This window comes from Argentina silus, assembly GCF_951799395.1.
Source record: "Argentina silus genome assembly, chromosome: Y".
NCBI lineage: Eukaryota > Metazoa > Chordata > Actinopteri > Argentiniformes > Argentinidae > Argentina > Argentina silus.
The window spans coordinates 43,880,986-43,905,546 of record NC_139654.1 but is presented as its reverse complement, the minus strand read 5'-3'; the positions used below and the strand labels follow the sequence as shown (position 1 = coordinate 43,905,546).

The window sequence follows — 24,561 nt, the reverse complement described above, 5'->3', positions numbered from 1 at the left end:
GTTCAAACCCGGGTCTCCCATGTGGAAGACACAAACGCTACTATTAAGCCAAGAGGACATCCTCAAGGTCTGAGGGCGACACTTCAGTTTACAAGTCTCAGGCAGGGCTACCTCATCACGCGAGTGTGATTCCAAAATCACCTCTGCTACATATAGAAACGCAACAAAGTCATAGGTACAAAATTATATTTACAATCATTCTATCATTATTTTGTCTCACATCTGTCTCTTTGCAGACGGTGAAGTTGAACCTCTGTGGAATCTCCACCATCGCCAGTTTCATCAATACCAGAGCGAATCGCATCCCGATACAGTTCCGTGGGCCCAACCCGAACGGCATGTAGGTGTATGGGTCGATGCTCTCCTTGTTCTCCTTACTGAACCTACACACGGAGAGTTCAGAGGAGGAGGGGTTAAAGAACATATCAATTAAATCACAGTAATATGATGGTTATACATGGTTGAAGAAACCTGTTTGTGTTTGGTCGTCGCATTTAGGTTTGTTTCATGGTTGTTTGTGGAACACTGCTCTTATCGTTGCTGTTGTGATTGATATTGTGGTTGTGGTTAAGATGTGGCCCATTACCTCTCTGGTTTGAACTCCTCTGGGTCTTCCCACACATCGGGGTCACGGTGCAAGGTCCAGATGGGTATCATGACAACCATACCCTTGGGGATGGTGATGCCGCTGATCTCAACAGATTTCTTGCCGACTCTTTCAAGTCGCGGGGCGATGGGGTACAACCTGAGAGACTCGTTGATCACGCTGTCTAGATAGTCCATCTGCATCAGAGCCTCGTACTGGATAGGAGCCTGCACAGGGATATTACACTCACATGAGCACTAGTGATTGGTCGTTCACGTAGCCGTAGCCCAGAACTAACTCTTTTTCGTCGCAAATCTGAAGAGCTGTTAGTTTTTTGTGTTTTGGAAATGAACACAGTACTGTACTTATTCTAATCTGCATAGCCTAATTTCATGACAACCGCATACAGAACGCCATTACTTTCAATGTACGTGTGTAATAGTGTCTTGCTTTTTTGTTATACATGAATAAACAAAAAAATCGCTAAATAATGTTATCTTGATAGTTAGAAGAAAATACATTTAGATTCCACTGAACAATGTAAATGATAGATGTACACAAGGATCAATCAGAAGTCAAAATGCCACTAAACTGGGCTGCTTTTAGTTGATTGACTGCTTGGAATACTGAATGTGCTACAGTCTATTATTTCCTATCACAGTCGACAGACTACAAGAAAACTGTCAGGTGGTTCAAATGTGAATAACTTGGTATCCATTCCATTAACTGTGGCCGGGCAGCACCGAACAGCCCAGAGAACATTATATTAGGTCCCTATCTGGCAAAACCTTTATTGATCTTATCTCAGAGCGAAAGCTGCACTGTAATGTTTTTATCTGAAACCTGGCTAAACATGAATGCATGTCAGTCTATTAGAAGTGGGGAAAAAATATATTTTCGCTCTATTATTTATCTAGCCATGTCGCTGAGCAGATGAGAATTTCATGATGAATATGAATATGAATAGTACACCATCAACAGCTTCCTCCTGTGATAATGATTTAGTAACCAGCTTCAACACCAAACTAAGGGCAACTATCGACTCTGTAGCACCAGTCAAACTGAAAAAGGCTGTGGCCAAATTTAAAAGAATTTGCAGAAAGTCTGAGCGGACAAAAACTGCAGGTCCACCTTGATATTCTTCGAGAGCATCTTTCTGCTTTTAATCAGGCAATAAAAAAACGCCAAGACGGGATCATTTCTCAAAATTGATAATGAATCATAACAACTCAAACAGTGCTCTTTGCAACGATTGACAGCCTTATAAATCCCGCCCACAAGACACCTGGTGATCTGCTCTCCACCTACAAATGTGAGGAATTTGCAACATACTTCTGAGATAAGAGAACCAATATTAGGTGAGGAGGATCACTCAGGCAAGACCTGAAGATGTGTTTGATGACTTGTTACCCCACCTTCCACCACAGGGAAGCACTATGAACTCTTTTGCAGTGGTCATACAGAAATGCTCAGCAAAGTGGGGGTCTGTTCATCTGCACCTAAAACTACCATGGTGAAACCCCTCCTGAAGAAAAGTAACTTAGACTCTTCAGTCCTTAGCGATTTTAGGCCAATCTCCAACCTTCCCTTTTTAAGCAAAAAAATAATAATTCTTGAAAAAAAGGTGTTCAAACTGTTAAATAATCTCCTTATTCCCAACTGTACCTTTGACATGTTCCAATCTGGCTTTTGTGCCGATCATAGCACTGAGATAGCACTATGTTGTTAAGTTATTAACTAGGTTCTTAATGACCTTAGAATTAATTAATTAATGCTGATGCCAAAATGCTCTTTGTCCTTGTGCACCTGAGTGCAGCTTTTGATACTGTGGACCATGATATCCTTATTGATAGACTTGAGAAGTGGGTTGGCCTCTCTGGTCCAGTTCTTAACTGGTGTAGGACCAACCTAACTGGCCATTTTGTTTCCCATTGGTGACCACACCTGTGGGGTTCCTCAAAGTTGAATTTTAGGGCCTGTACTCCTCGTCAGTGTCATCAGGAAGCACAATATTAATTACTGCAGTTACGAAGATGACACCCAGCTGTACATTTCTGTATCACCCAACAATTTCAGTTTGATTGATTTCCTGGTGAAATATGGATGTCACAGAACTTCATACAGCTCAACCAAGATAAGACAGAGGTACTAGTCATTCGAGCAAAAGCCGAAAGAGAGAAACTGTCTGCACACTTAAAGACACTACTTACAGTAACACTAAGCACCAGGCAAAAAAACAAGGTGTCACCATTGACTCAGATCTTAATTTTGAAACCCATATCAACCCATATCATGTGACTAAAACATATTTGTATCACTTAAAGAAGAGTAAGTAAGTTTGTCGGAAATCTGCCATCGTGGAGAAATTCTGTCTGAAGTTGTCCAAACAACAACATCCTCCCTAATAATAATATATCCCCCCGAATGTTGGACATTAGCTGTTGTGTTTCTGCATGCGCACACGATTGGGAGAGGCAGCCACCAGAGAAAGGTCAGTCTACTCCCCTAGAACACCCCTGGCACTAACAACATGTTTATATGCAAACCGAATGTCAGGTAGGACACTGCATTTTAAAAAGCGTGTTTTCCGAACCAAAACAGCTTTCGTAAATGAAATATTTATTCATAAGGGATTTATTATAAGGGATCTTGTTCCCTGATCGCTACCGATTAAAGATAGTCATTACAACCGTTAGGAAGCTTTTAGAAAGCTTGAATATTACATGGACCTTTACAGAACACAGCTGTAAAGGTGCAACCTTTCCTCTCCCAGGCTGACACTGAGAGACGAATGCATGCTTGTATTACTAGCAGCCTTGATTACTGTAACACTCTCCTGTCTGGTCGACCAAAGAAAGCTATTGGCAAATGATACAGAATGCAGCAGCACGAGTCAGATGGAGAGCACATATCACACAAGTCTCTGCACTGATTACCTGTTAGTTTTATAATTTATTTTAAGATAATTGAATTAGTTTAGAAATCACTCTATGGTCACGCACACTACTGCATGTCAGACATGCTTTTAAGGTATATACCCTGTAGATCCCTCAGGTCCTCAGGTACTGGCCTTTTAACTATTCTGAAGATTCCAACAACACCTATCTACTTCCTGTTTCAAATGAATAATACTGGGCAGAAGTCTGCACAGGGATGCTACAGACACATTAGCACACTGCAAAATACTGTCACCTATCTAACCATCTGTTCCAAAGCAATAGTAATAGATACTGTAGGAGTCTGCAGTGCACAGGGGTTACACACTCATCAGTACCCTCTAAAACACTGTCACTATCATATTTCCTGTTCCACATGAAAAGTATTATATAGGAGTCTGCAGAGGGGTTACCTTGTTGGGAAACACAGTGTCTATCTCCTCCTGCAGCTTGGTCATGATGTGAGGGTTGGTTGCCAGATTGTAGACCAGGAAGGACAGAGAGCTACTGGTGGTCTCATAGCCAGCAAAGATGAACATCATTGCCTGGGACAAGATCTCATGGTCACTCAATCCTATGATGATGGGAGAAATGGGGTGGTAGGTGTGTTTGTAGGTATAGGTGTTTGAGGCAGGTACTGTATGTGTGTGTGTTAGATGCTAGTATACAGTGTGTGTGTGTGTGTGTGTGTGTGTGTGTGTGTGTGTGTGTGTGTGTGTTTAAGGCAGGCACCTTTACTCTGCTCCTCTCCCTTTGAGTTGCTGTCTGTCTGCGAGTCTATCATCAGCTGCAGGAAATCCACCCGACTCTGGAAGCAGGCTTACGTCAGATCAAAATCACATGAGAACTACCAGATGCTACCAAATCTCTACAATTGTATTACACAATACTGGCTGAAGATCGTATATTTGATCAGTTATATTTACATACCTTCCTGGTGCTAGCCACGCGATTGGACTTGATCTTCTGAAAGACAGCGTAGAAGAAATCTGTGACCGAGGCAGGGAATAGGGATACCTCCATGTTTGCCATAACAGGACCCATGAAGGGGAAGAATGCTGGACGGACAGGAAATGCCACGGTTACAAACAGGAACAGGAAATACCATGATACGTGACTCCAATCCTATTCAATGCACAGCCCTGTCTAGAAACAACTCCTAGGCTCTATCCCTAGACACTTCTGTATCCAATCCACTCAGATCTCCAAGTGTCCAGCATTTAGGAACTAGAGGTTGGTTCTGGACAGGGCCCATGTGTCTCAAATGAGTAGAGCGCAAACCATTGGCAGTGTGGTTTATGTCAGTCTAATCAATGAAATCGATAGCTTCATTTATTAAACTCAAAATAATTTAGATTGAAAGTTATATGGGGGCAGTTGTACCGACTGTGAGGAACAGTGGGCTGAAGATTTGAAACTTGAGCATTTTCTTGATGTTGGTCACAAAGGGGTAGGAGGGGTTGTGGAGGAAGTCGATGTCAACACTGAATGAAGTGCTGACGACCACATCCATACTGTATGGTCCAAAGAACCTGGAACACAACCACACAATCTCTGACCACCAGAACCACAACCACAAAATTAAAGGGGGAGTTCACTGACAAATTCACCTTATCGTCTCGGAGATAAATACTCACTCTTTTAGTTCAATGGGCTCATCGTTATCGGCCGTCTTCTTCAGATTGCTGACCAAATTACCAGAGTGCTGCTTCATGATCCCGAACATCTGAGTTGGGAAGGATACATGGACAAATATCATGATTGATACATGGATTAATATGTGCAAAACATGGGTTAATATCATGTTTGAAACAGGAATTATTTAAATGTTTATATAGCCTGAGAATATACATTCATACAGGATACATTATGTATATAGTCAAGGAATAAGTGACTCCAAAGATGAACTATTATTCTATACTCTGTCATCTGACCACTGAACTTATCGAAGTTAAGATCAAATATACTTTATTGTCCCGGATGAAAATTTGTCTTGGATTAATTAATTAAAGTTGCTGCTTCACACAACAACAAACAACAATGAATACACACTATACACATAGTACAAATCACACACACACTCTCTCACACACACACACACACACACACACACACACACACACACACACACACACACACACACACACACACACACACACGCGTCAGAGTTGTTAGTCATTCATTTATTTGTGTTGTATAAAGGAATGAATGAAAGAAGGAGAGGAGAGATGGGACTGTACCTCTTTGATCCGCCCACTGGTGAAGGAGGGAGACAGGACACTGCGGATCCGTCTCCATGCATCATCCTCAGCGATAAACACGGCGTCATACAGAGGCCCGTTGAGATAGAAATTCTAGAAAAATAATAATTATTATATACTGCAAGATTAACCTAATATTAATAATGCTATAATAACAATGATATTATCTATTTAAGGAGCCCTTATGTTTTTTTTCCCATACAACAACTTCAATTTAGCGTATTACCCTCCTGTTAGTGAAAAGGGAGTAGCATTCCTTGATGAGGATGGTTTTGATCATAGCTGTGTCCATGATACACAGGATGGGCTGACAGCCATCATAGATCCTACAGACCAGCAAAAACAAAGATAGTTAGATATACACTCACAGAGCACTTTATGAGGAACACTATACTAATACTGGGTAGGGCCTCCCTTTGCTCTCAAAACAGCCTAAATTCTTCATGGCATTGATTCCACAAGATGTTGGAAACATTCCTTTGAGATTCTAGTCCATGATGACATGATTGCATTACTCAATTCCTGCAGATTTTTCAGGTTCACTTTCAAGATGTGAATCTCCTGTTCTACCACATCCCAAAGGTGTTCTATTGGATTCAGATCCTGGGAAGGCCACTGAAGAACACTGAACTCATTGTCATGTTCATGAAACCAGTTTAAGACGACTTTTGCTTTGTGACATGGTGCATTATCATGCTGGCAGTAGCCATTAGAAGATGGGTCAATTGTGGCCATGAAGGGATGCACATGGTCAGCAACAATACTTAAATAGGCTGTGGCATTCAAGCAAATATACCGTGGATAGAGACAGACAGACCCATCACAGATCCTGCACTCTTAGAAAAAAAGTGCTACCTAGAACCAAAAAGGGTTCTTCTTCCACTGTCCCTTTGAAGAAACCTTTTGGGTTCCATGTAGAACCCTTTCCACAAAAGGTTATACAGTACCGTGCGTAAGTAATGGGACAGTGAAGCATTTTTTCTTCTTTTTGGATTTGAAATAAAAACTTAGAGATTTTTATTTTTCCCCAACGCGGGAGAATGATGCCCGTGATGGGCCTAACCCAAAACTCAAAGAATATCTCGCTGTCCCTCTCCTTAAATATCATTCCCAACAAAGGACAAGGTGTGAGATACATTACAATAGCAAAGCAATTGACAAATGGTGAAAGCTGAAAAATCTGAAACATAGTCAAAACCTTAGGCTTGCCAAAATCAAGCACTGATGAGCTCAGCAATCGCAAATGGCTGAGGCTTTACTGCAAGATGCAAACCACTAGTTATCCTTAAAAAGGATAGTCGGGTTACAGTTTGCTAAGAAGTACCTAAAAAGCCTGCAGAGGTGTGGAAAAAAGTCTTGTGGACAGATAAGGTGAATATTATCAGAGTGATTGCTAGAGGAAAGTTTGGAGAAAAAAGGATCTGCCCAAGGTTTACAGCATACCATCTCATCTGTGAAACATGGTGGAGGGGATGCTATGGTTTGGGCATGTATAGCTGCCACTAGAACTTGCTAACTTATCATAATTGATGATGGTACTGCTGACAGCAGCAGCAGAATATATTCTGAAGTGTACAGAAACATCTTGTCTGGTCGAGTAAAAGCAATGCTTCCAAATTCGTTGGATGGCGCTTCATCAAACAGTAAGACAATGACCCAAAACATACTGCCATTGGAACTAGGGAGATTTTCAGGGCGAAAAAGTGGAAAGTTCTTGACTGGCCATGTCAATCTTTGGATTTAAATCCTATTGAACATGCATTTCATTTTCTGATGGTAAGATTATGGGCAAAAAGACCTCAAAAACTGAAGATGGCTGGCCTGGCAGAATATCACCAGAAAAAATACCCAGCACCTGGTGGGGTCAATGGGTCCCAGACGGTTTGCATACAAAGTAGTGTCGACCAAATACTAAATATGAGTGCATAATTTCGACCATGTATACCAATAAAAAGAAAATAATCTAGCAAAAGCAAACTATGTTCTGACAGGGTTTGACTCATCTAATACGACATCAGATCTGGATAGGTTCCTTGATTTCCTCTGAAAGGTGACATAGGCATGAAAACATGTACACAACATCAAGAAGAAACCATTGATTAAAGCCAAATCAATTGATAGAGGCATGGCAGAAAATGTGTGTTGTCTCTTTAAAAGAAATGTTAAAAATCTCTTTTTTCCCTGAATGAAACAAAGCACAGGTGTTTAAAAGGCCAGCCCCACCCCTGATTACAATGATCCACACGTGGAGACAGCCAAAGCAACATAGATCAATAAGACATCCCACATGTCACACCAGAATCTGTGTTGGCAAGAGTGTGCCCTTATAGCCAGGATCCACTCACAACCTCTCTGGTCACATCTCCCTGATGTTGGTTATGAAGAACTTTATGAATGTAGTTAAATGTATTTAATATTAATTATTGCCTTGGTTTATACTCGCTTCGGAATTGTAGGACTTTTGTACGAGCAAAGTGCTGAATATCTTCTCATAGATACACTGTGCTTAGCATGTACTGCTGAAGATTATGTTAATATTATGTTAAGATTTAAGTAGTCTCGTTCCCAGACACTTCTGCCCAAATGCCCAAAAGGTCTGTTGGACCAATGCGTTAAACTTCATTGGCCTTCATTAAGCCAAGAGCAAGAGCGTCAAAAATGGGGACGGGGCATAGCCATGGGCTTTACCTCGCATCAATCATCTTCCACAGCACATTCCACACATTTCTGATAAAAAGCTACACCTTGCAGCCGTGTGATTAGCTGAAATCAAATAATAACAAATACTTTAATCAGTAACCACCCTACGGCCAGGTTTGAGTCGTCGTTATTCCAGACTTATATGCGCTGTGAGCAATAGCCTGGGGACGAGGTTAACATTTAGGTAACCTGCGAATAACCTCATGCACTAGAAAATAAAACAAACTTAATTGCTACATGGCCTGTTAATTTCCATGCTCATCTTTGATGTCAAGTTTTTAGGTTGTTTTTTTTATCAGAGGGATATTTGGCTACTTTCAAGTGCCATAATTGCCAATTAAAAATGGGTAGCCTTTTAAAAGGGGCAATGCTTCATATATCCCACAATTCAACACCAATCTGTTCTCTGGAAAAATTAATAAAACATGAAAATATTGGGTTTATGCCCTAACCATTTTTTGTAAATTTGGGGCTAGACACTTCACCCATTTTCATCACATTTACATTTACATTTTTGACATTTAGTAGATGTTTTTATCCAAAGCAACTTACAACAAGTACATTTGTCTCAAGTAAGTGAATCATCTATACATCAGTCATCATAAGAAAAACAAAACTATGCTAGGACCAGGGGCCATTGGCAGTCACAATGCTTTTTAAAAATGCTTTACAGTAGAGGAACTGTACAGGTGGGTAGTGGAAGGTGAAGAGGTCTTTAGGAGGGACAGTCCAGATGTAGCCTGAAGAGATGGGTCTTCTATCTACGGCAGAAGATAGGTAGTGACTCTGCAGTCCTGACCGCACTGGGAAGCTCGTTCCACCACCGGGGCGCCAAGACAGTGAAAAGCCGTGACCAACTAGCGCGACCACTGCATCCTCTTAGAGGCGGCCAGCCGAGGTGGAAGAACGGAGTGGTCAGGCTGGGGTTTGACATACAGTATGTATTCACCGTCAAATGTTGTTCACTTTCCCAAACCCCTGCCTGTGTAAGTAATGAGACAACAATTTTTTTTTTTGTTCTTTCGGCTCTATACTCCAAACGTTTGGATTTGAAATTAAACAATTACTACAAGGTTAAAGTAGAGATGTTTAGCTTTTATTTGATGGTATTTGTGTACACATTGGTTTCACCATTCAAAAATTACCCCACTTTTTATGCATAGTCCCCCTATTTCAGTGTACCCAAAAGTAATGGTACAGACTTATCAAATGTCCAAATGAAGCAGTCATGTTTAGTATTTAGTGGACAATCCACTAGTATTTAGTGGACAATAACTGCCTGAAGTCTGCAACCCACTAACCCTACCAGACGCTGAGCATCTTCTTTGGTGATGCTCTGAGAGAATATAGTATACACTTTGTGACAAAAAGTGATGACGTCACATAAATTTAATCATCGAAAATAATACTTGAAAATTATGTCCCCGCCCCTTTGGGGGGCGGATGTGGTGGGCTGTTGATGCTGGTCCAATGAGACGTGGGGGGAGAGGCTAAAGGTGTTCTGGTGTTTGTCGGAATTTGACATTTTTATGAGGATGTGGTCACCCCCGTAGGATGTAGAACCGTGAGAATGGAATGTATGTGTTAGGGGGGAGGGGTGGGGGCCCCTGGGGGCCCTGAACTGTCTGAAGAACCATCGGGGGTTCAGCTAAAGTTTGTCATTGATAAGGGGTGTTGGGAGGGGTGGTGATGACTTTATGGGGCATACAGGCATCTATGTCAAAATTGCATATGAGGCTTAAAATAAAACTTCAATACTGGGGGTTAAAATGTGCAATTAAAAAATGGTTAGGCTGCTACTCTAGTGCTAGTATTGTGTTCAATAATGAAGAGTTAGGGTTAATAAAAGGGGTCTTAAAAAAAAGGTTAATTTTTTAAAAATGTTTAGTTTCAAACGAGGGTCTGCCCCAGTGTCACGGACGTGACGTTGATAAGATCACGTGTTTCCCGGGCAAAAGGTGTATATATATATATATATATATATATATATATATGATCCTGTGTGAGATCTGTAGTAGTAGTTGTGGCTATATGACAGTGTCTAAAATGGCTTCTACAAGGATGGAGGGGGAATTGGAAGGGTGTTTATTGCCCTATGAGACGTGGGTGAGAGTCTAAGGTGTTCTGGGGTTTGTCGGAACATGACATTTTTATGAGGATATGGTCACCCTCGTGCGCTATAGAACCGTGAGAATGGATTGAATGGATTAGGGGGGAGGGGGGGCCCCAGGGGTCCCTGAACTGTCTGAAGAACCATCGGGGGTTCAGCTAAAGTTTGTCACTGATAAGGGCTGTTGGGATGGGATGGTGATGACTTTATGCTGCATACAGGCAGCTATGTCAAAATTGCATATGAGGCTTAAAATAAAACTTCAATACTGGGGGTTAAAATGTGCAATTAAAAAAAAAGGCAATTAAAAAATGGCTAGGCTGCTACTCTAGTGCTAGTATTGTGTTCAATAATGAAGGGTTAGGGTTGGTAAAAGGGGGGCTTAAAAAAAAAAAAAAAAAAGGTTCAATTTTTAAAAATGTTTAGTTTCAAACGTGGGTCTGACCCGTGCCACGGACGTGACGTTGATAAGATCACGTGTTTCCCGGGCAAAAAAGGTGTATATATATGACCCATGTGTGAGATCTGTAGTAGTAGTAGTTGTGGCTGTATGACATTGTCTAAAATGGCGTCTACATGGAGGGTGGGGGAAATGGAAGGGTGTTTATTGATCCATGAGACGTTGGGTGTGAGGCTAAGGTGTTCTGTTGTTTGTAAAATTAGTTGTAGCATCTTGACATTTTTATGAGGAAGGGGTCACCCCCATAGGATGTAGAACCGTGAGAATGGATTGGTTGGATTATGGGGAATCACAGGGCCCTGAACTGTCTGAAGACCGACCGAGGTCCTGCTAAAGTTTGCCTCTGATAAGAGCATGTGTTTCCCGGACAAAAAGATGTATATATATGGGACCCTGAGAGCTGGTCACAAAGGGCCGAAGACTTGGGACAGCTGAATCTGACCAATCTCTCACTCTCTCAGCCATGGAAGATGTACGTAAGTTTTTCCTATGGGGTTTCCCATCCAGAGGGTGTAAGGGAGGGTTTCTGTAAGAGAGGTAATCTTTAATCTTTCCAGATCAAACAATTGACTCTTCAAGTCTTCAATCGTCACCTCATCGTGAACGTCAAATAGCACGTGTTTCTCCATATCGTCCCTGGAGGGATGCTGCAGGTATGTTAAATAAATAAATAAATCAACAAATTATTAAATACATAATTAAATAAAAACTATCTGTAACCTGCTTCTCTTCTTTTTACAATGGAACCAGAGGGTTACAACGTTGAAGATTCTGGACCACGTGATACATTCAGGCTGTTCCAATCGGCTGAGAGCGACAGTGAGGCGTATTTGCCGACGTCACCACAAGCTTCTCTCCACAGCGAGGATGCGCAGCTGCCTGGACTGAACCATCTTGAGGAGAATCGCCAAGGTTTTTATGATGATGATGATGTTCAACTGTCTCCCGTCCCCAGTCAAGATGCGCATGACGATGGTGGTCGCCCTGATGCGGTTCTCTCAGCTTATTATGAAGGTCTTGATGAAGGTCTGGCTCTAGCAGAAGTGTCTGATGAAGATGAGGATTCAGAGACCGATTCTGTGAATAGTCTAGATTTTGAGCAGAGTTTGATCAGCATTGAAATGAGATTGCATACGGCCCGGTTGTTACGTGTGAGATCCAGAAATATAGCACACCCTGTTGATCGCCGTAGTAGGCTTAGACAGATACGAAGGCGTACAGGCGTATTGAAACGTATCGCAAGACGTCTGTTTACTGCTTAAAATGTCACAGTTTCATTCAAATTAATAATATAAAAAAAATAATAATAATAATAATAATAATTAAAAAAAAAAAAATGGCTGAATCAGACAGGGTTAATCATCATGATATTCCTCATGACCTCAGGCAAATGGTCAATGATCTTAATACGTCTAGTGTTGTTAGAGAGTTTGATCCTGTAGACCGTCCAATACATCAGATGCTTCCCGATGTCCCTGTAAACAGGCCTCAGGAGCACTACTTCCTCCCGACCGAGGAGGCGTTAGATGATATACTCGCCGCTTATAGATATCCTTTATCTGACACGCTTCCGTCGCCTACCTGTATGGGGGAAGGGGCTGATTCGACAGAGGATGTTATGGAGCCCAGTCGTGATATGGACATGGATTGGAGTCCTATACCCCTTTCCCAGATAACTGACTATGAGTCCCCCTGGACTCCAATACCCCTTTCCCAGATAACTGACTATGAGACCCCCTGGAGTCCCGCTGATAATGTATGTTGTCAAGCCCTCAACGATGTTGAAACTCAACACGGGAGCGGTGGAGGTGTTGGAGATGGAGAAATTAATGATAATGTAATGGGTAATAACAACCAGCAATTACCAGAGGAGGGTGAAGCCGGAGTGTCTGTACCGTCCTGTAATGGAGGTAACGGGGAGGATTTTGCGGAGCGTATGGAAATTGACCGAGTCTCTTTTGACACACCTGATGGCATGCAGGTAATAAACAGAGATAGCTTCAATAATGTTGAGGTGAGATCATTTTTAAATTTCCCAATGCCAGATAGGGCACATACCAACCCTAATTTTGGAGAGTTTTACCACGCTGTAGTAAATGGTTTTCAGAACCGAATGTCTGCGATAATCGAAAGAGTTGGTGTAAACCCTCGCGATATTATTCAGCTCAATTTACGAGCTGATAGCTTACAAGATGACGTCTCAATGACTGTGCGTTACGGTGAAGGTAGGCTAACAGATTTCAACCAAATTCTTGACCGCCTTGTTCAGTCTAACATGGCTATTTTCAGTGGTTCCGGAATCGACCTTTCTGTGAACTTTGTGAGGGCTCCGGGAGGTTCGGGTAGACGGAAAATTAATACATTATTTATTACGGAGACCCTAAAAAAAAAAAGCAAACATTTATTTGTAATTCCAAATCAGAACCATGCATGCTTTGGAATAAACCTAGCTCTACTTGCTAATCCCGGTTTAACCATTGAAGAGGCTGGGAGGGAGGGTTACAATATTCATGTCGAAGCCGGGCTAGGGCCTAATGATAGGACCACATTCGAAGATGTGATCAAATTTGAACAGCTGTTAAACTGTAAAATCGTTATTTTTTACAGAGCCTCAGATAGAGTTAATCTGATTACGTTCCATACTGAAACAGAGTCAGAGACAATCCGTTACATGCTTTTGCATGACAATCATTTTTACGGGATAAAAAATGTTAAAGGCTTCCTTGGCTGTGCATTTTTCTGTATTCATTGTTACACGGGGTATAGTAGAGAAGGCGGACACTATTGCGAAAAAGCTTGCAACGTCTGTCTTTCAGACTGTAAACAACAAGCTGCATTTCAAAAAGTCCATTGTAATGATTGCAATCGTAACTGTTCAAATAGTGTGTGTTATAGGATGCATAAGGTGTGCAGATGGCACCCAAAAGCTAAAAAGATGGCTAGCAATTGTCAAATAAATAAGAAATGCCTTAAATGTGGATTTACATACCGTATAAACCTCATAGACTCTAAACCCCATGTCTGTTCAATTAAAGTTTGTCACATCTGTAAACAATACCTTCAGCCCGCTAAACCCCCATCTTTGTCAGCTGTTCAGACTTCTGAAGAAGTGTCAGAGGGCGTGGATATTCATCAATGTTACATGCAATCTAAACCTAGTGTAGCAGAGGAGAGGATTAATCAGAAGCTGGTATTTTATGATTTTGAATCAAGCCAGACAACTGGAACACATATCCCTGTCTATGTGGCTACACAATCCCTGCAAGGGGCTCGATGGTGTGCCCAGGGTCCTAATTGTGCTCTAGAGTTTTTATTGCATTACCGTCAAAACAAATTCAAAGGCACAGTGTTCTTAGCCCATTATAGCAAAGGTTATGACAGTTATCTAATTTTAGAGGCATATGTAAAACAGGGGATAACACCGTTCGTCATAGCCCAAGGGAGTAAAATCATACTCATTATTGATAAACAATTCCGGCTCAAATTCATTGACACATATTCCTTCATCCCCATCCCCTTAAGACAGTTTCCAAAAGCGCTAGGATGTCAAACTGAATCGAAAAAGGGATATTTCCCTCATAAAATGACAGATTATTCAAAAATGTTAAATAAGTACAAGGGTCGATATCCAGCTGCTGAAATGTACGGGTGTGATGAGATGTCTGTAGAGCAGAGAAACAGTTTCTTTAAGTGGTATAACACAGTAAAAGATCAGGAATTTGACTTTTTAACCGAGTTAAAGGCTTATTGTCAGAATGATGTGGAGATTTTAGCCGAAGGTGCCACCAATTTCCGCAATGAATTTATAAAGACAACTCAATGCGATCCTTTTGCGAGCGTGACAATTGCGTCAGCAGCTTTAGCTGTTTTTCAAACCAACTTCTTAATCAAAAACACAATCGCATTACCCGATGCTAACAACTACAGACGACAATTCAAGGCCTATTCCCATGCTTCGATACAGTGGCTTGAGTATCTAGCGTTTTCACGCTGCATAGACATTGAACATGCATTAACACCGCAGGGTGAACGTTGTTTTGGCCCTCTTCATGTCGATGGATATGCCGTAATAAATGGTGTGAAAACAGCATTAGAATTCTATGGATGTTATTTTCATGGTTGTCCGACTTGTTATAACCCTCATGACATATCGCCGCTTACAGGATTAGAGTTTGGGGTGATGTACTCTAACACTCTGAAAAGGCTAACTCGGTTAGAAACAGAGTTTAAGCTGAAAACAGAGGTTATATGGGAACATACATGGAATTCGATGAAACAACAGCAACCTTCTGTTAAATTATTCCTAGAGAGATACCGGGAGCCTAGCCCTTTAAATCCTCGGGCCGCGCTATTTGGAGGCAGGACGGAGGCTATTGTCTTAAGACGCAAAATTGAACAAGGGCAGACCATTCAATATGTCGATTTTACCAGCTTATATCCGTACTGTAATGCAGAGTTTGAATATCCAATTGGTCACCCGGTTATAATCAGGAAAGATTTTAAACTGGTTGAAAATTACTTTGGCTTTATACATGCTAAAGTTCACCCGCCGAGGTGTTTGTTTTTCCCTGTGCTACCTATGAAAAATGACGAAGGTAAATTGCTTTTTACACTCTGTCGAACATGTGGGATTGAGAATAACCAAACCTCGGATTGTTTGCATTCTCTGGATGAGAGAGCGCTTCAAGGCGTATGGGTTAGCATTGAGTTATTAGAAGCTCAAAAAAGAGGTTACATTATAGCTGAAATTTATGAGGTCTGGCATTTTGAACAGAGATCCGATAAATTGTTTAAAGATTACATCCATACATTCCTTAAGCAGAAGCAGGAGGCCTCGGGGTATCCTGATGATGCTACAGACGAGGTTAGTAAACAGGCTTATATAAACGATTATAGAGAGAATCAAGGTATCCAACTTGACCCGCATAAAATTGTGTACAATGCCGCAAAGCGTCAGATCGCAAAACTTTTACTTAATTCCCTCTGGGGAAAAATGGCTCAAAGATCTAATCAACTTACAACCAGTATCGTGAAAGAACCCAAAGAGTTTTTTCAGTACCTCTTTAGCAGTAAGTATGATATAAGCCAGTTCCATTTCATAAATAATGATATTGCAATCATTCAATGGCGTCATAATTCCAGGTGTGTCTTACCACCCGGCGAATCAAATATTTTTTTAGCGGCGTTTACGACAGCATATGCGAGAGGTGTATTATACAAACAGTTACATTTATTGCAAGAGCGAGTACTATACTATGACACCGACTCAATCGTTTACCTCTCCACCCCTGAAGATCTTTACACCCCTCCGACAGGCAATTATCTAGGTGATTTGACATCGGAATTAGCGGCTGATGATTATATTTGTGAGTGGACTGCAGCGGGTCCGAAATCCTACGGCTTTCTCACCCAGCAAGGAAAGGTGTGTTTGAAAGTCAAAAGTTTTATCCAGAATTATGAAAATTGTAAAAAACTTAACTTTAATAATTTGACTGATCTGGTAGAAGACTATATTATAGATCCTAACACGCGACGCGAGATCCCTGCCCGTTACAATAGAATTAAACGTGATATCAAAGCTTTTTCGCTCGCTAATAAACATCAAGTTATCAACTTTTCTGTTGTTTTTGATAAGAGACGCCTTCTCCCCTCGGGTAGAACATTGCCGTTTGGTTACTGAGTTGTTATTACCGGTTATCATCTGTTATTACCTGGGTTCACAATAGCCTGTGTTCACAATGTATCCTAATGATGTTTTATAGTATTTGAAAAAATGTATTCTACAGTGTATTCTACAAAGTGTCCTAATGATGTTTTATTGTGTTTGAAAAAATTTATTCTACAGTGTATTCTACAAAGTGTCCTAATGGTGTTTTATTGTGTTTGAAAAATGTATTCTACAGTGTATTCTACAAAGTGTCCTAATGGGGGTTTTATTGTGTTTGAAAAATGTATTCTGCATTGTATTCTACAAAGTGTCCTAATGAGGGTTTTATTGTGTTTGAAAAATGTATTCTGCAATGTATTCTACAAAGTGTCCTAATGACGGTTTTATTGTGTTTGAAAAATGTATTCTGCAATGTATTCTGCAATGTATTCTACGAAGTATCCTAATGTTGTTTTATCGTGTTTGAAAAATGTATTCTACAATGTATTCTACAATGTATTCTACGAAGTATCCTAATGCTGTTTTATTGTATTTGAAAAATGTATATCTCATTAAATTCTTATTCATACGTCACCCCACCTCATCGTTTTTTACATATTCTGGGATGGATATAATCAGGGTTCATCGTTAACCATGCGGTTAGTCTGTTTTAGTACAGTTGTAAGAATGGATGTGACTGTCGATCTGGCATTCCAAATGCCATGTAGCATGCTAATAGTGGGGCCTAGTGGCTCAGGTAAAACTTTTTTTGTAAAACAATTACTTGAAAACATGGAGAGTACATTTTCAAAAGTGCCGGCTCGTATAATCTGGGCATACTCTTCATACCAGCCAATGTATGACGAGCTCAGTCAAAATGTCAATATCGAATTTATAGAAGGTATTCCCGCAAACTTTAATGATGAAAATCTATTCCCACGGAACCAACACAATCTTTTAGTGGTAGATGACTCCATGGATGTGGGTGGCAATCATGAAGAATTAATGAAAGCGTTCACAGAATATCGACATCATAAAAAATTGAGCGTATTTTATCTGCTTCAGAATTTGTTTAATCAAGGGAAACATTCGCGCACGATTAGTTTAAACACTAATTACATGGTGCTGTTTAAATCACCACGTGATAAAATGCAGATCCGGGTTTTAGCTCAACAAATGTATCCCGGCCTGAAAAAATTCTTTTTAGAAAGTTATGAAGATGCTACAAGGGAACCGTATACATATTTAATCGTTGACCTGCGTCCTAATTGTCCAGAACCCCTAAGATTGAGGAGTGGAATACTCCCTGGAGAGTGGCCGGTGGTCTATCAAACTAAAAAGTGACAAGAGACGTTTTAAATAAATAAACAATGTCTCAACGGATGAAAAGAAACCTTCCCATTTTAAAAGCTTTGCTCGCTCTAAAACCCTCTGAGAGAAGAAGTTTTCTATGTAGAGGGTCGGAAGATCTCATACTAGCCCTGTGTGAGATTGCATTAAACATATTGAAGGGAAACATACCTCTCACCCCTGGACAGTTCACTAAATTAAAAAAACAGAAAAAATGTATCAAGCTTTTTGCCCAGCGTAAAACCGGATTTAAACACAAGCGGAAAGTGCTGACGCAATCGGGGGGCTTCCTATTGCCATTATTAGCGACCGCAATACCATTTATAACTAGTCTGTTCTCTCGTCAGAGATAGTCATAGACACTCTGGGCATGGCTGCGTTTAATAAAATGTACATGATTTCTCCACAACAGCTGGATAATTTAACCCAAAAGAGTTCACAGAGCATTGGTGAGCGAGCCCAACATGTCTTGCAAAACAATATGGAACGAGTTCTGAAACAGACAAGTGTTGACTCGCATACAAAAGCCAAGCAGTTCAATGATTTACTCGATAAATATCTAACCTTGCACCGCAAGGGGGCGACTCAAGATCGCAAAATCGTTTTTAAACTACCTGACAAACCCTCTGAGAAATCAGGTGAAGGGGATGAGGGCTACATAAGAGTGGGGGAGGAGGAAGAAGCTTCAGACAACCTGGAGGATGAGATTTTGGAGAATATAGGTTCTCGCAATCGAAAAAACGCCGCCTACATTCTGCAGAAGCTTCGTCAATCAAACCTTCTAAGATGGAATCGTTCAGGCGAGATAATTGTCCAGGATACCCCTATTAAAGGATCTCATATTTTCGATTTGATGAAGACGCTGTCAAACCGTCGGTTCCATTCCGGAACTCTACCGCGAGGCTGGGATGTTTTTTTAAATACAATTTCTGAATTAAATATTCCAATCACAACGGTTACGAACACCCACGCTCGCCAGCAATTACGACTTAAACCCTCCAAAACCGCGAGTGAATCAATTCCTCAGATACGTCACAGCAAGAGAAACCGTGGAGAAAAAAAAAAAATCTCCATTGTCAACATCATTATTATTAGACATGTCTTACGCCAGGACCCCTTCTAAAACCCCAATGGACATGTTACAGATGGCTACATCTGCAGACTCTGAATGGTCAACCCCCACCGAATGGCAACTCTCTACACCCATCCATCCTAGATGGTTAGATTTCAATCGAAAAAAATGAATTCAAACAGACTGTATGATGTTTTAATCAATAAAATGATCTATTGAAATTAATATATGTCCGAAAAGAGTATTCATTCATGACAATTATAACACTCTTTAAACAGTTTTAAAGAGCAGGCATTCTGATTATACATTTTAACAGTCTTCACCCGTGAAATACATTTAGCATATTTCTTGACAAACTTGCTGACCATAACATCATTCTTTTTTAAATGATCAGAATACAATCGCATTGTTTCTTGAAAGGAGAGTCCTTTAAATCGATGACATAGGTAGAATACTACATGGGCTCCGCAAGTCGTTGAATAATCATCTTGAACCTTCTGTTTGTTATAGAGTATTTCTTGAGCATTCCTTGATAGAAAACGCATAAACGCTTCAGGGTAGAATCTGTGATCTGGAGGATTTGCATATGAATCAAAAAATGTTGCCTTGTCAGGTTCAGCTTCGATAATCATACCCACCCAATGTTCGCCTTCTCGGTTCTGATCGTGCGTGTTAACGACTAGATAGCTGGGGCGTCTAGCTATCTTGGAGGGTAGTAAATCACTAGGCCAAACACCTGCAAAAGCATCACCTAAAATTGGCTTTAATATAGACTCCAGCTGATGGTTATCCATCCTTTTATCAGGTTTAAAGGTTTCCACTTTTTTTTTAATAGTCGATCAGGACTTGACGCTTTGAGTTTATCTCTATTCTGAATCTTAAATCCAGACGACATGTGCCATGCACCGAGGGTGAGAGAGCCTCGCTGTCTAATTCATCATCCCTTGACAAATTGAACAGGAACAGCGAGTATCCATTTTCAAAGTTGTCACGGTTGATGCAGAGCGGAGAGTCTCTGATATGTCGGTTTGTACCCACATATAAGTTGTAAAATTCTCGAACACTCTGATGGGTGTCAAAGTGGGGTTGGTAGGGTTTTGCGGGGATAAAGCGTGAATTTACACTGAGACTGAGATATTCAAGATCCGAGTGATGGAATCTGAATGGGTTCTTATCTCTTGCGCCTACGAAAGCTCGATGATCAACTAATCCCGCTACTATATATTTAGGGAGCCTCCCTAAATATAAATTGTCTTGCGCGCACACCCGGGAGCCTCTAGGGATTGTATAATGTATATTGTATATTGCACTACCTGTAAATACTGTTCATTGCACTTTCTGCTATTTTGCACTTCTGGTTAGACGCTAACTGCATTTCGTTGTCTCTGTACTTGTACTCTGCACAATGACAATAAAGTTGAATCTAATCTAATCTAATAATTCTTAACGACTACCCGGCTTATAGGGTATAACGCATTGGATTTCATCAGAGCAGCCGAATGTCCTAACATGACATCGGGTGAAACCTGTACTTTTTTCGCAAAAATACTTGCAGATAGGATTTTTAATGCATACTCCTGGTCAGCAGCTGACACCAGTGTAAAAGCACTTTTGGCTTTCACCAGTTTCAAACGAACATCGACATTGTTTAACAAGAGTCTTTCGGAGAAAAATATGTCACTGTGTAGAGGCCCCATTAGTTCGAATGCGCGTGAACCTCGACAGAAGCTCGCGCGCTTAACAAGTCCTGTGTTAGGACCATCAGCGGCAATAGATACAGAGTCCAAATCTACACCTTCATCTTTGTACCATAGCCCCGCGGAAAACTGACTCTCCAAGGTTTCTTTTGAAAAGTTGAGCAGAGTTTCAATAATAGATCTGTAAGGATGTGTAGCGGACGATGAGCTAATGAGAACATCATTTAGACTAACATCTACCTGGGAGAATATAGTATTTAAGGGGTATTGTATTATTCCACAATTATCACCGCCCGCCAGATCTGTTCCATCAGCCTTGGTAATCTTGGGTCGTAGATATAGCAATGTTGAGTTTAGATCTAGATATGCACTTCCACTTCCTGATATCTAAAAATCCAGAACCTCTTGATCCACAATAGAGTTTAGAGGATGGATCTCCACGTAACCGCTTTGTTCTATAGACAATTGGGTCATGGGCGGTGCAAAAAGGTCAAGTTCCGATTTGGTGCACTCTGCTGAGAGATGATGTACAAGAGACATTCTTCTTATTCTTATTCTTATTATTTTTAGAATATATTTCCGTCACTTTGTTTTTTAGACTTTCTGGGTTTTTTTGATATGCGTTTCTTAGAGGTGCGATGCTCTAACAATGCCACAGATCTTTTTCTTCTTCTTCCTCTGGCGAGGCGTCCTATTCCTGATCCTTCCTGAGACCTGCTGGCGCGATCGGCGATATGACGTGTTACGGCCCCCACAACGTCAGATGCTATCCCCTTCACTGCTGTTTTCAAATGCGGTTTAACTATATATGCCCCTCGCTTAAGAAACGGTAGGACAAATCTGAACGCCCTACTTAAGATAGACCCTAAACCTCGACCATATTGCACAGGAGTACCTACAAACCCACTTAGACTGCCGCGACCTGTTTGGTTTACGTAATAATTCACAAATCTTTGTGAATCCATTTATTTTTTTATTTTTGCTGCTGTTTTTGCTTTGTTCTATAGATTCAGATGAGAGACTTGGGTTTAAAGTGCAGCTTGCAAATTGTCTTCCCGTATGTGAATCGAATCGGCTTGTTTAAATCCGTTTTTAGCTCAATCTGTATATCCTGTATGCGCTGTTTATTAACAGTAACGTAGTGTAGCCTGCTGTAGGAGAGAGTGATTACATCCCCGTAAGATCCTTCTTTTTTAACGATTCTTAGAAGAGGAACCGCATAGTCACCAATATGCTGTGCTTCCACGATATTCGTATAGACGAAAAAATTATACTGCCCCGCATTAATATCGCTGGGGTATTTACTCAACGGTTTTCCACCCGACCGTGTCCAAGCGTCGGGTTCAAACCCTAGCATGTAGGCTAGTGGAGCCTTGAACCTGAGAGAATATTTGTCAGGTCCTAATATAGAAATTCTTTTATGTATAGAACAGTAATGTAAATGTAGATCTGTTTTTTGTTTCTTAAATACGGTATTTATCTCCTTCACTAGCGCCTCGATATTGTCATAATGACCTGTAGGGATTTTCAGGTGGTTTGGAGGGTCCCTCGGTCTCGAATGGTCTTTCAGGTCATAGGTATCTTCTAAACTTAAAATATTATTCCAGGTATGACAGTACATTATCTCTGCTAACGCCACCTCATAAGGTCCATGTAACTCTATAGGCTGAGACAGCGTTATCGTATAATTTGAACTGTTATTGCTAGGGTAAACGCTGTGACATGCATTTGAAGGGAGAGTCACATAGAAAGATTCTCGCTCCTCCATCCTTGCTTCTTCTAGTTTGGCTTCTTGTTTTTCTTCCTCCCGAGCTCCATGACCTCTTTAGCCAGCAGCCATGAGTCAAACTGACTAGGCCAACCTTGCCAGTGGACTAAAACCATCTTCCGGCCATTTTGAATTTTCTTGTCTAAAATCCTTTCTACCCGAAAGACTGTGTCAGAGGTGATTCTCACCTTCTGCAGTTCTGCTTCATAGAACGTGCCAGTAAGAATTTCACCTTTTATATCCCTTAATTTATAAACGGGCTCGAGTCTAGGGATACATTCGTTAACGATAAAGTATTCATCAGTGAATGATTGTTCGTACATTTTATCGAATATCCCCCTGTATTTGGAAATCCGCACAATGTAACCCTCTTTGAATTTAAACACAGGGGTCATACTGTTCAGAGGTAAAGTCCCGTATAAATTCTCAAAGACTTGCATGCTATTGGAGGATGTTACCTCAACAGGTTTCATTTTGATACTGCTATGATAACTATTATTATAGCTATCAAGCAAATCCCGAATCACATCAATATATCTGCGGGTGTTCTTAGCTGTGAAAAACCTCCAGCGTACGGTTAAAACGTTCCACGACTGACGCCTTCAAATCACTACCCGTTGCAAAGTGTTGAATATTATGTTTCTTCATTAGTTTTTCAAAGATACGGTTAAAAAATTCTTTTCCAGCATCCGTTTGGATTTTAACTGGTATACCGCTCTCCTCTAAGACTGCTGCAAAGGCCTCCGCAACTACGACGGCCGTCTTGTTTTTTAAAGAGCGTGCATAAGCTTTTTTTGAAAATACATCTATTACTGTAAGCAGAAATTTAAAATTATCATTGTCTTCAGACAGTGCACCCATATCGCAAAGATCCGCTTGAAATTGATACATAGGACGTGGCGCAAAAACACGATTTCTAGCATAGGTTTTTCTAGCCGTTTTGTGTAAGGTATACGCCTCTTGACCAGACAGCCACTCTCGTACTTGATCACTGCTAACTTTTTCAGCCGTCTGCTCTTCGACGGCTTTTTGAAGTTTTTCTACCCCTCCAAAAGATCCCGGGTGTGCAGGGTCATAATATATTCTCTTCATTACACGCTCAGCCTTTTTTGAGGTCATGACGACTAGCAATCATGCGAGATCTGAGTACAATGTCAATTTTGCATAATTATTTATTGATTACAAGTCATTACATCTGAATGATTACATGTCATTACATTTGAATGATTAATACAAGTTTTTAATACATCCCCACAGAAGTGTATAAGACATTTAGGGCCCTATCAACATCAAATGCTAGACCATTCTTAAAACGATATGTTGCTACATCAATTATATAGGTATACAACACCATGAAATGACTAAATTTGAAGCTATGCATAGACACTTCTCTAATAATTCCATCTAATGTTTTTTCAAATTTCTCCGCATCCGAGGCATTTGAACCAATATACACCAATTCCTTCCAACGGTTAAAAGACACACAATCTCTCACAATTTCCAATGACCTCTCAAAACGGACAACTTGTTCAATGTCAACATCGCTACATGTTTGAAATAAAGATTCATCATTAACACGATTAGCAATAGCCCGTTTTACAAGAGAGCTGACCCCAGGATGACCTGAAGCGGAATTTAAAAAGTTAAAGAATAGTCTGAATGCATTCCCCATTTTTGATCAGTTTAGACTAGTTCAAAAGAGAGTGTGAACTATTTCAACACGCTTCCAATAGGATACGAGTTCATCTATCATATGATCCCGGTCCTTGTTAACCCCCACATACGCATCAACGATCTCTTTAAGTTCCCCCTGAATGTTTTCTTCATACTTCAGACCGTATAGAAAGACCTCGGCTACTCCTTGAATACGGCCTGTTGCTATCTCCCCTACTCCAACCGTCTCCAGAGCAAACATAAGAGTCGGGAGAAATTTCCATGTCCACAGGGAGGTCATCAACGCCTCAAAGTTGCTGA

General features: G+C 40.7%; 1 protein-coding gene and 1 pseudogene across 2 annotated transcripts in view; both read right to left on the bottom strand.

Moving 5' to 3' along the window:
• Positions 1 to 24,561, bottom strand: part of LOC310824142 (cytochrome P450 3A27-like) — a 111,643-nt pseudogene that overhangs the window by 79,392 nt on the left and 7,690 nt on the right. The gene's annotated exons all lie outside the window — the stretch shown is intronic.
• Positions 170 to 24,502, bottom strand: LOC310823677 (cytochrome P450 3A27-like; the record flags this gene model as incomplete). Its single annotated transcript, XM_083696543.1, has 8 exons — positions 170 to 383; positions 587 to 813; positions 3,936 to 4,082; positions 4,483 to 4,530; positions 4,943 to 5,044; positions 5,778 to 5,876; positions 6,010 to 6,109; positions 24,372 to 24,502. The coding sequence occupies 8 exons, from the start codon at positions 24,500 to 24,502 to the stop codon at positions 170 to 172; spliced, it is 1,068 nt and encodes a 355-aa protein (XP_083552669.1).